This window comes from Seriola aureovittata, chromosome 21 (assembly GCF_021018895.1).
Source record: "Seriola aureovittata isolate HTS-2021-v1 ecotype China chromosome 21, ASM2101889v1, whole genome shotgun sequence".
In the NCBI taxonomy this organism is placed as follows: Eukaryota; Metazoa; Chordata; class Actinopteri; order Carangiformes; family Carangidae; genus Seriola; species Seriola aureovittata.
Window position 1 is genome coordinate 6,829,065 of NC_079384.1, and position 12,816 is coordinate 6,841,880.

Here is a 12,816-nt window from a genome sequence, read left to right on the forward strand (position 1 = left end):
GGTATAAAAACGGTTACTAGTCCTTCACATCTCTAAGGTCAGGTATATCTGTGCATGCAAGTGCTTTTAATGGCTGATAAAATTTTTTTTAAAAACTGTTAAACCACACATTCTGTCGTGGTCAGTTAATGCGACATTAAAACTGCAGCCATAATAGCAGCTCTGGGAGGCTGTACTTAGTCACAGCTGTGCTTTCAGCTACGTGCTAACATGCTCAAAATGAATGCTAACAAGCTGATCCTAAGCAAGAATGATGTGAACAATTTGTCGATTCTGAAAATTAAACTATTCATGTTTTCAGCCAACTCACTGCGATGCATTTCAGTGTCTAAAGAGGTGAAGAGCCCGTCAGGACGTGTGAGCTTATAATAAAAATACTAGTGGTCAACCTAAAAGCTTATGTCTCTGCATGTATATCTTCCTATGCAGAAAATCTGTCTCACAGTCAGGATGCGGCAAGTCTGTCTCTCTGTTTGACAGCCTGACTTTATTCTTCTCTCAGACTTGTGTATTGAAGTGTCCTCTGGAATCTACCTACAATAACCTCACCTATCCCTCTTCTCTCCCTGCATCCCTTCCTCCCCCTCCCCTCCCCCTCCTCCTCGCAGCTCACTCCGTCTTGCTCATCCCACATGTCACATCACATTTCCCAGGCAGCCCCAGGAAAAGGGCAGAGGCCTTATGAATTGATGTGGGTCTCTTACAGGAGCATGGCCAGGACAGGGACAGGCACACACACACACACACACACACACACACACACACACACACACACACACACACACACACACAAAGGTGAACCAAGGGGGTAAAGTGACAGTGTGTACTCATACTGTCCTTCACCTGTCACCTGCTTTCATCTGCAGTGTGGTCGTGCACTCTCTGATCTTAGCGTCCGCACACAAAATATTTGTTTATTCACAAAGTAGTGAAATTCATATAAACACACACAGGAAGATGTTTTTGTCTTTGTCACATTTACTCTGACAGCTATGGCAACAATGCAGCCTTACACCACATCATGCCCCAGTACTTTTGAAAGGGAAGCTCTCTCTGCCAGCCTGATCGCCTCGGCGACACGCTGGGCAATGACGACACCTATTGGTGCTTGTGAGACACTGTTCTGCAATGGGAATCGTGGCAGAGAATATATGAGATGAATAACCAGCGATATTGAGTGCATTCATCATCCACTGACAGTAAATTTTCACAGAAGAAAATTGACATTAGCTCATAAACATCTATCACAGGCCTGTGTATTCGGCAACACACATCTGAGTGTGGAATGTGCGACAGATGAATCAGATGCAATGGAGCAGAAGGGGGCAAGGTTATGATATTTTCTGTGTTTTATATTAGTGATCCGCCATTTTCACACACACACTTTCTCTCTGTGCCTTCTCTCCATCATCTACTTTCCCATGGTGCTTCTTCATGACTCCCGTTACTCCTGATTTATTCGTGGTCCCGCAGCCTGCACGAAGTCTTTTATATGTCCAGTTAAACAATTCTCTCCTCTAACTGGTTAATGGAGGACAAGAGGGGTCTGGTGTAAAGGGAGATCCCAGGAGCCTCTGAGGCCTGCTTCATGCCCACTGGACTGGAATGAAGCCAAAATGTAGTCTCCGCCAGGACACCCCCCCCCCCATTCTCACCCATGCCTCTACTGGACTGGAGAAGATCCAAGATGGATGCCTCCAGGGCTGTACTGCTGTGAAACCTACACTATTGTAAATGAGATCTGAAAGAGACCAGCTTTGCATCCACCAGTCACTTTTACATATTAGAAGTGATTGATGATTAATGTTAGAGCACAATCACATCACATGAGACTATGACCCAAAACTGCCTGCTTTAAACTACTTTAAAAATATGACTTAATAAACTGTGACTAGGACAAATAAATCATATTACATCAATAATGCATCAAAACCTGAACCATTTTGTGAGTCAAACCATCAGCTCAAAGAGCAAATTCCACAGCAGGAATTGCAGCATCATATCAAGCCGCTTGTCCTGCTCAGCGCTTTAGAAAAATGCTTTGTGGAAAAATGGAGCAATTTTTAGAGACGGTGACTTGAAGCTCAGTGATCCACAATGCTTCTGCATGCAGCTGTCTCCCTGAGGACAGAGAAAAACACAGGATGGAGCAATAGGGGGAGAGATGGAGGAGGAGGAGGAGGAGGAGGGAGGGGGGGAGAAAAAGTGCACGTAAGCCCACAGAGAGGAGGAGAGGTGAGAGGGAGAGTGATGCAGAAAGAAAACATAAACAGTGTGTTCAGTCTTAATATAGATTCTTCTGTATAAAAGGTCAAAGTGGCGAAAGGAGGGAGTAATGCTGTCCCTTCTGTGGCTTTAATCTCCTCTCCTCTGCTTCTCTCTCAGCCTGACGTCTTTATTGTCGGCACTGGTGGAAGAAGTACTCAGATCTTTACTTAAGTGCAGGGTCAACAGTGGCAAGAATACTCCATTACAATTCCTGCATTGGAAATCCTACTGAAGTAAGAGTAGGCTGCATATGTGTTAGCAGCAAATATCAAAAGTAAAAGGACTTGTTCTGCAGGATAATGTGTGTTAATGAAACTATTATATATCACATTGTTAGATAATAAATTTTGATGCATCAGTATTTACTGTAATTAGCATTTCACTGCTGTAGCAGGTCCAGATGGAGCTTCTTCTCACTGCTTTATATATTGTCAGGCCCCTCCAGTGGGTTACAAGATTTCTTTTTTCAACTTTTCTCTAATCTTTGCATTTTGTGAAATATTCGATGTTGTTATGTTAATAATCATTAATTGGTGGATCTACTTACAACTCATAGCTGTCTGCAACATAACAAGGGGCCCCAAGGAGACAGTTATTTGTTTCGTACATTTACTCAAGTACATACCATTTCATGCTATGAAATACTGCAACTCCACTACATTTCTTTTCATATTCAGCTTTCTTATAAAACACAATGCACTGCAACAGATTTAACTACAAAATACAGTTAAAATTGTTTCCCCCTCGATCAGCTACAACAGTAAAATGCTAATATGCAATAATGCATCAGTAGTAATAATTCAATAATACAATATATAATAGTGTAAAGGTGAATTATCTTTTTTTTCATTTCAGTTTGGCTACTTTTACTTAATCTGAATACTTCATCTACTTCTTGTTTGGAATAATATTAAACTCTCCTCCAGAAATACAAATCATCCAGTGTAAACCACATCAGTACATCCAATATTAAAAGAAAACATGGGATTTAGAGAGAAAGTGTTGACATTTGGTCTGAAAAAGTAGAAAATGTGCAAGTGTTATATTGTTAATTATATACCTTATATGAAATGTGTGCATACGTGCCTGTGTATGTATTTGCATATGCAAATATGCATATAGGCTACTGTAGGCACTGCAGTGCAGCCCTTATCTTGTACCCGAGCGAGTGAACAGGGAGGGATTCTGACCTACATCTGTCTTTTTTCAGTGTCTGATATTGCTAGTTATTAAGTATTGAGAGAAAAATGCTGGAAAGTATGCAGCAGCCCTTTCCTCACTCAACAAGTGAAAGAGAAATGTCCTTGAGCAAGGCATCGAAAACTGAAACGCTTCAGTGGAGCTGCTTAGTGGCCAGAGATTGGGCTTTTATCCAGCAGCACCCAGGCGTGAAAATGTGTAATGGTATAAATATGGAGCAAGGTGTTGCATGACAGGTCAACTTTCACCAGATACTGTAGCTCAAGGTTAAAAGAAAGGTGTCTCCTTGTTCTTTGACGTCAGGATGTGAGGATGAGAAGATAGTGTGGCATTTAAATTTCTCCTGGTCCTATCAGCTTGAACTCGCCAGCTGCGAAGGAACAGAGGTCAGGGTTCAAACTGTGACAATCGCAAATGTCAAATGACTCGTCCCCTACTGTGACTGTCACCTTGGTTCATCGTTTAGGAAGCCAACCAAGCAGCAGGAAGATATTGAAAGAAAGACAGAGAAAGCAAAGTAGGGAGGAAAAAAAAAAAAACTCTTCTCAAGAGACTGGGTGGATGAACATATGAAAATGTCGTGTTGCATAATGGGATATTGCATAATATGTCCCATTTGAGACCACGTCACTCACTGATGCACATTAGGACCCCACGTTATGCGGATGGTAAGCAGGGAAACGGTGAAGGTTTTTTCTGGGTGAGGTGAAATGAAGGGGGAGGGAGGACATGGAGGGCTTATGGTTCTGTCTCTGAGCAGAAGACGTGGAGTGACGGAAGTAGACAGCCAATGGGGTGGGGGCGCGGTGCGGCGGAGTGGGGGATGGGGAAGTGGGTAGGGGGTGATGGTGGCTGTGGCGGGTAGAGCTGGTGTGTGTGACGGTGGGTGGGCGAGAGCGCGGTCGGTACTGGTATTTCTACCCTGTCACATCGTGTTAGTGTGCAGCCGAGCACGACTGCTGAGCACACCACTCTGGACAGCTCTGCACACACGGGGCGAGGCGCACATACACACAAACACACACAGACACATAGGTTTAAATTCACAAGGACACACAGTGCCTACACTTGAGTGCACACACACAATTTGTAATCTCCCACGAGGACCACAAGGACATCCAAAACAAGTGAGCACCGATGGAGGTTTGACAGAAACCAGGGGAGAGTGCTCAGCCTCCCAACTTTACTTCCATCCATCCATCCATCCATCCATCCATTCATTTATCCATCATTACAGCACCCTATCCATCCTATCAGGGTACAGTCATCACAGAGGAATATTTATTTACCTTTCTGTTTCTCAGAAAAGTGTGCACACTCAGTGGAAATAATGATTGTAAAAGGAAAATCAGAGCCAAATGAAGTCTATCCATCCCAAAACATTGTGTATTCATGTTGGGAAAATATTGCAACCTTATGTTCTCGGTTCAGCTCTTCAGTAACACAAGCAATATCTTGTTTTGGAAAGAAGCTCTTCAAACCCAGATGTGCAGACTTTACAAAGCTACAAATGAACCATAACAATTTACTTTACCGCCGTCAAACACATTGCCGCACTGGGCGAAGAGAGCAGCCAAGAATCATCCTCCTCATCAAACAACGTTATTGTGTCAGCTAGGGCCGAGCAGTCAGCCCATCCACTCTCCGGTCACTATATGCAACATGGCTTTGTGGCCCACAATGTTTTCCTTGAGAAAATGAGAGAGAATAAGGGGGTGGGGTGGTGGTGGAGAGGAAGTGAGTTTGGATGACAGTGCACCATTCACATCGCAGCTCCCCTTAGGCAGGGTAAAACAGGAAGAAGTGAAGAAAACAGATGGAAGGGGAGATGAGAGAAAAGACTAAAGGAATAGAAGGATATTTCCCTGTAAATGCTGCATTCACACAGCGCACCCTGTGGCAATGGAGAGGGGGGTGGGGGGGTGTACAGATGGATGGATAAGGAGGGAAAAGGAGATGGAGTTGCGAGGTGTGATGTGCGGTGACCCGAGCTCCTCGGTGACGCCATAAACTTGGAGGCACGCTTCAGCAGCTTTGAAGGAAGAGAGAGATATAAGCTGTCCTTGGCCACCGGTTCTGTGGCCGGCTGTGTGGCAGGCCAGAGGTCAGAAAGTACACACAGTAATGCATATGGCATCGTCAGCACTGCAGATGGTCATAGAGGAATATCCTTTACAGGGGCGCACTACTGTTCACGTACAACAACATCCATGCAAGTTTTCAGATTATAAGATGGCTCCTGGCTCTAGGATGGATCCACAACTTTGGTCCGGACTGGGATTTCTTAACGAGTATTGGATGGATCGAAGTGACATTTTGTGCAGAGATTCATGATGAAACCCACTAACTCTGGTGATCACCTGATATTTCCTCCAGTGCCACCATCAGGTTGACATTTGTTGTTTAAAGAGAGATGTCTTGATATCTATTGCATGCACTGCCATGAAAATTGACTGAAAGGCATTCATGGTGTTGCAATAAAGAAAATTTAAAAAACACAACCCCACCCACCAGAGTACGGCAGAAACCAGTGGTGAGTTGGGGCCCACTCATAAATTTGCTCTGGGCCTTCTGGTAGGTTAATCTGACCCTGACTTTAAGTAAATAAACCATCACATCAAGGCATAGGGCCAGGGGTTTGTACGTACAGGGTAGTAGATGTTGACATCTGACAGCCAGCGGGTACTCATGCTTGGAAAGCGAAGCAGAATAAAGGGTAACACAGTGTGGACAAATGCTCATATTCAACAAATTTCTTGGTAATGCTTTATTTTACATGTCCTCTAGTTTCCTACTAATTTCTTATGAAGAAACTGTTATACGTACTGCAATTTCTTAGGACAGTTTCTATAACACAGTACGTAATGTGGAACAAATGTGTTCAATTGGTATACTTACAATTAAATCTAAATCAATGACAGCATAACCTTCTTTTGCCAAAATTAAAGTTATTTCGCTGTAGTACCACATCAGGTCAGCTGACGCATAAATGTAAAATGGGTGATGTATTACTTGAGCAAGTTTTATCTTATGAGTCCTTTCAAGGAAATTAATCTGGAAATCAACTTTTAACTCTACTATTGCATTTGCTGCTGTTGTTTTTTTTTTTTCATCAAATGAATAAATGAGTGAGTTCTTACCATGTGTACCGTCACAGGACATTTTCTATTTCCTTTCTCTCCGCCACATAGTAAACTGTCATTTCCAGGAAGCCTCCTTGCAAATTAATGAGAAATTATAACACATGTTAAAATTAGGTATTATGTTTCTCATGTTCTTAAAATGTGTCATGTTTATCCTAACTGTATCCTAACTGGAATCAACATTACCAGGTCACAAGTTAGCAAATCTCAGGCCAGTAAACAAGTGGCTTGATTTGCTTAGAACTGGGCACTGTGCCGTAAACAAACCAAATCAAAGGGTAATGCAACAGAGTGAGCTGCTAATGTTATTTGTTTGGAGCAAAGAAAGCAAACTGCAGGGGTGATGTTTCTCGAGAAAGAGAGCATCTTGCTCAAGTACTGTCCTTACATGACTTAGCAGAATGTGAGATGCTCAGAGACACCCCATGCGGAGCTGTCAGTCAGCTAGGTGTGTATTGACAGAGCCTCCATGGAGCGGACCGGGGACACAGGTAGCCCCTGAAGTGTCTCACTCAAAGCGAAAGGAGAATGGAAGAGGTAGAGTGGGGGGGTGTGGGTGAGGGTGGAGGGGGGTGGGGGTGCAGAGAAAGATGTTATCACTTCCATCTCCTCCTCCGTGTTGGTGTGAAGGGAGTCGCTGAAAACAGATGACCTACATTCTCTTTGAGACAGACTCCAGCAGCGAGGCCTCCCCGCATTCAGAAAAGACAGGGTGAAGAATGGAGAGTCACAGAAGAGAAAGTCTGGGGAGAAGGTATAGAAAGAGGGAAACAGGCAGACTTCCAGTTTGACAAGGCAGACATGAAAAGGTAGAGACGCAGGCATACAAAAGGAAACAGGGAAAGTTTTGACGGTAATCCTCTTCGACTCTTCTTTCCTTCCCTCTCCAGCGGTTATATAAAACACATCTAGAATTCTGTTCTATGCACATCAAAGAGCCTGCACCGCTTTGCAATCTGCATATATGATGCGTCCAGGGAACAGCAGGAAGGGTGTGTGTGTGTGTGTGTGTGTGTGTGTGTGTTTCTGGGAGGACTGTTTGAGTCAAAAATAAGCTTCTTTGGAAAGTACTTAGATGACTTTGTGTTTAGATTAGCCACTTGGATCTGTGACTGCTAAAGTCTTCAGAAGAAAATCACATTTTCCTCATCTGAGACTGCAAATATGGAAGTAATTATTTAAAACAAAAGAACCAGTTAATTTAGTTTACATGGAGCTCTAAGCTTGTTCAAGGTGGAATGGCTGAGTGAGACATTACACTGTTTGAATATCCATGAATTAAGCAGGCACTGTGTCGTGCAGTGGTCTCTAGAAAAGAAAAAAAAAATCCGCCCTTGTAATGACTTGGAATTGTGGATGCTGTCAAAGGAATAATGTGACTGCAAATGAAGTCATCTCACTGAAGATCAGAGACTCATAATTCTAGTGAGCATCATTTCTTGTTTCACTGCTGCCACCTGCTGTTGAAAAAATGCAATTTCATGCAAGAATTTTGGCTTTTTTGCTTAACTAGTGCTTGAGGCTATTTTGTGTCACCAGTAAATTAATTTGTGGCATTTTATGTGTATATTCACATGATTTTGTAATGTATTTTCATGGCTGGTGCAGGCATTAAGATGGCTTGTTCAGCAGCAGCAAGATCAAAACCTTTCATTTGCTTTTAGAAACAGTAACAGAGAGAAATATCTGGGAGGTTCGTACAGCGTAACAACAGGATCATATTCCCACACGTATAGCTTACATGACATATTTAGATGCCCTGAAAGGTTTGTCTTTGTATCATGGACAAATACTACTTTGGAGGGTTTAAGTGCAAATTGTCTAATTTATATTCAGTCTTTTAATGTGAAGTGTCAAACGATTTCTCCACAAATCTGATTAAGAATCAGACGCCCCCCCACCCCACACTCAGTGTGTGATTTGGCAGTTTACTACACCAGTGTCAAAAATATGGACCGGACTGACACATACCTTTTCCATGACAGTCGTAGAAGCAAATCTCTCTTAAATTCAGGGCTTGTCCTGTTTCATGATTCAGTGCTGCCTGTCTTTCCTGTGCTGAAAGTCTCTCTCCTGCAGCTTGCTGCTCTTTGCCTGGACATTTCTCCTTCCTGTCTGAACAAGTATTAAGATTACTGTGCAGTATGGAGGGAAAATATATAAATAAAATTTAAAAAATCACTTCTATCAAAAATATCTACCATTAAGTGACAATGACACCCTGCCTGTATTTTCCAGCCTCAGTGTTGTTAACCTTTCCTGGCTCATAGTCTGGACTCTGGTTGAGAAGCACAGTGGACAGGTGGGAACTTCGATCTTAAAGAGTTGTCGTTGTAGTTATAGCACAAATAGCCTACAGTGCACATACATTGCTCTGCACTCAGGGCTATACGGCTAACTGCTAGCTAACTAGCTAACAGTCTGCTCCGGTCGCCAGCATCGCCGCTCTCTCTCCCTCTCTCTACGCACACAACTACTACCTGAACTATTCCTGAACAGAGTTGCACTACTCCTGTAACAATATTCTGTCTCAAACTTACTGCAGAACGACTTGTACAAAGATGCTAAATCAGTGTAATTTGCTCGTTTACATGCTACTGCTACCTCTTCACTTAATGCGCGTGTAGTTTCCACACACGTCTGCGCATGCGCATAATGCGTGTAATATCGTAACCGATCGTAACTGATCTCAGAACGGCAGAAGCTGAGTCAGTTTTAAGACACATGAAAATGATAACAATTTGGATCTGATTTTGGTTAGCCACGAAAAAAAAAAAAGTACCTTGTTAAAAAATCGACTTTTTTCTCACTCATTGAAAAATTCAGAATCTCTCAATATCTTCATATTTATAATAATTATAATAATAATAACAACTGCTGGACACATTATGTCTCCTGCTTCACTAAAAAGTCAGTTCTCAGTGTTTAGTGGAGGATTCAAGTTTACATATCAGACTTGTGCATGAATAATATATCCAAACCAGCTGTGTTGTCATTGTCAGATTAAAGGTGAGCACAGGCACCACGTCCCCCTCCCTAATAGGTGAATGTAAAAACAACCTTCTAGTAGCAAATGTACCAGTGTGCACAGTGAAGGTCATCATCACGAGCCAAGTGAAATGACAGCAAAGGAAACACATTTCTGAGTGGGGGCAGAAATATTTACTTTGTTTTATGTGTTTATTTGATAGGGACAATGCCGGATTGTAGAAAGAATGTTAATTTACATCTGGGGTTCCTGGCCAGGCAAATTAAAACAAGAACATTACAATTCAAAATATACAATTACAAATAGACAATACACGAGTAGCAAAGACAAATGCAACATGCTGAGTTAACAGTGATCACAGATCTGGTCTGACTTAAGCTAATGATTGAGATGTGTTTTGAAAGTTAAATATGTAGGACACTCCCTTATTGCAAATGGTAAGTCATTCCAATATTTATGTCCTTTCACTGACAGCACAGTTTGACCAAATGTGCGTCTATCAGGCAACTAACAGTTCCCTCTAGTGGTCATCCTGGTGTCAATGCCACTGCCAGCCACTGAACTTAAACAGAAAACAAACATATTTGGAATTTTTTTAATTCTCAAAACTCAATAGATATGTATCCAGAATATTCAAATGCTGAAATGAGAGTGTGTATGTGTTTTTTTCAATCTTAAACTTTTACCACTTTCTTAAAAGTGATTGTAAAAGTGATTAAAAGTATTGATTGAAGTGTTGTCAATAGAAACGTTTCAGTCATTGAAAATAATGAAATGTTTTCGAGTGTATAAGTAAGCTACAGTAAAAATAAAACATAAACATAATGGATCTCACAAAAGGTTCTAGTATGTGCAGTTTTCATTCATTCCTTCACTATCATGAGAAATATACTGTATATATGCATCAACTACAAAACCTGAGCAACCAGTCCAGCTGCCAGGTATTCTTTGTGAAAAACAGTCTTCGTTCATATACCATCACATTCAAGCTACATTTACAATTAAGAAAAAAAAAAAAAAATCAGCTACTTGGTTATCATGAGCCCATTTTAATGGAATTCATTGTAAAGTAAACTTACTCTACAGTAAGGACAGTCGTATAACTTCTGTAAATGAACAGTTCACTATTGAATAAACTTAACACCTTGGTAAATCACTGTGCAAATGTTTTGACATTTTCATTTCACTCCCATTTCCAGACTTTGTGCAAAGCTAAGCTAACGAGCTGCTGGCTGTAGACTCATGCTAAGCGTACAGACAGGGTGTGTCACAGGGATGTACAATGAGTTCTCTTCCAAACAAAGATGTAATCAGTGTTAAACAGTGTACCAAGTGTAATCCAGAGGCTTTTCCCTCCTGAACTGTTTACAGTCAGTAATGAGTCGCCAACCAAACAATGTCATGCATGCATCCGTCTTATCATCCCTCTTGTCTTTGCTTTCTTTTCTGACTGTCTCCCAAGCATTTCCTTATGGTGTCTCCCAACATAAATAACTCCTTGAATCATTAACATGTTGTGCAATAGTTATGAAATGAAATGGCACACATGAATTAGAAAATGTAGTTATAACATTTAAATAAAAAGAGAAACTACTGTGACTGCAGCATGTTTGAATCAAGGCTGTCTCACACCGTGAGTGTCCCACTGCTCGCATATTTGCCACTCTTTTGCTTGTTGCCGATGCTGGAGACCTTCCTGCTGCTCCTCAGCGGTCCTCCCTTCAGCCTCACACTGCTGGACTCGCTCTCTGACCTTGTCCTTCTTCTTGCTTTTGCTTCCTCAAGAACCTTGAAGTTGTGGAGGTTCTGGCAGACACTGAGGCGCTCTGTGGGCAAGGGCACCTGGCGTGAGCAAAACAACTTTCTGGAGCTGTAGAAAAATTCTGCAAGACTGGAAATCGCCGATATCACCCCTACAGCAAAGTAGAAGCAGAGGAAGATTGTTTTCTCTGCAGGGCGGGAGGTGAAGCAGTCCACTATGTAGGGGCAAGGAAAGCGGCTACAGGGGAACTGGGCTTCCACCTTGAAGCCATAAAGCAACCACTGGCCCACTAGAAAGCCAATTTCTGCCACTATGCGAAAGGCCACATTGACAATGTAGAGCCTTTTTAAATGGCGGTCCTCTCTGCGCGCCTGGCTGCTAATTTGGCTTAATTCAGAGCGGAGGCTTCTCTTGTTATGGTGGTGCATGGCATACATGAGGAAAACCAGGGAAGGTGTGGCGATGAGGACGATGTGAAACACCCAGAACCTGTACTGGGAGATGGGGAAGGCCATGTCGTAGCACACCTGTTTGCAGCCTGGCTGCAGGGTGTTGCAGGCAAACTCCTCCTGCTCATCGTCAAACAAATCACTGGCAACAGTTCCCAGGATCAGTATCCTAAACACAAGCATGAGTAAGAGCCAGAAACGACCAAGCATCGGCGAGTGCGCCTGGAGGTTACCAAAGAGTTCACCGAGGAAGCTCCATTCACCCATGATTGCAGCACTGTGTCAGGTATGGCTTCTTGGAAGACTGGAGATTTATCCACCTGTCCTTGTCAGAGCAGATGCTGTCTCTGGATAAAAAAAAGAAAGTAACATGTATCTTATAATGCCCTCTTCACAAGACATAGTGACATTAATCTGCAGGTCAAAGGTTTAGGGTAGGGCCAAGGTTTGGTGACAGTGTTCACATTGTAATGGCCCGGAACCAAAAATTTTAAAATGACTATACCACCTGCAATAACAGAAATTCAAGCATATCACTCAATGAATAAAACAATAACACTGTCCTATATGAAACATTATGTTTGTACCAAAAGTAATACACTTAATACTGGTTATTCTCCATACATTTGAACTTCATTTTAAGGGCTCAAATTTTATGAATACAATCTCAGTCACCAACAAGCAGCTACTTATGGAAGAACACTAGTTGGTTTGTTAATTGCCAGTCTGAAATTGAACTCAGATGCAGCTTCTCTATACTAGTCAATAGCAGCAAAATGAAAAAACAGGCTCAGCTTGAGCCGTTTACTTTACCTTATGTAGAGACACACAAAACCTAACCCCTCTGATTAGCCTTAAAAAAAAAAAAATCCTGTTTCAGGCTCCTCTCGTTTAGTCTTCTGCCACTCAGGTATGTCTTCTGATAAAGCAAAGGGAAACCTAAATAAAAAATTGCGTCCAATCAAAGCATTAAGCTCATGTCCATACCAACTTGTATTCCTCTCT

At 42.2% G+C, this 12,816-nt stretch overlaps 1 protein-coding gene and 1 long non-coding RNA gene across 2 annotated transcripts; both read right to left on the bottom strand.

The window, feature by feature from the left end:
- Positions 1–6,089: 6,089 nt before the first annotated feature.
- On the bottom strand, positions 6,090–9,235 carry LOC130162703 (uncharacterized). Its single transcript, XR_008826301.1, has 3 exons — positions 8,813–9,235; positions 8,583–8,726; positions 6,090–6,684 (listed from the first exon to the last, which is right to left on the bottom strand). It is a non-coding gene; the product is annotated as an uncharacterized LOC130162703 (long non-coding RNA).
- Positions 9,236–9,723: 488 nt separating this feature from the next.
- LOC130162529 (gap junction delta-3 protein-like) lies at positions 9,724–12,809 on the bottom strand. Its single transcript, XM_056366286.1, has 2 exons — positions 12,625–12,809; positions 9,724–12,158 (listed from the first exon to the last, which is right to left on the bottom strand). Exon 2 carries the CDS (start codon positions 12,076–12,078, stop codon positions 11,227–11,229), a length of 852 nt encoding a protein of 283 aa, XP_056222261.1. The 5' UTR covers positions 12,079–12,158; positions 12,625–12,809; the 3' UTR covers positions 9,724–11,226.
- Positions 12,810–12,816: the final 7 nt, after the last annotated feature.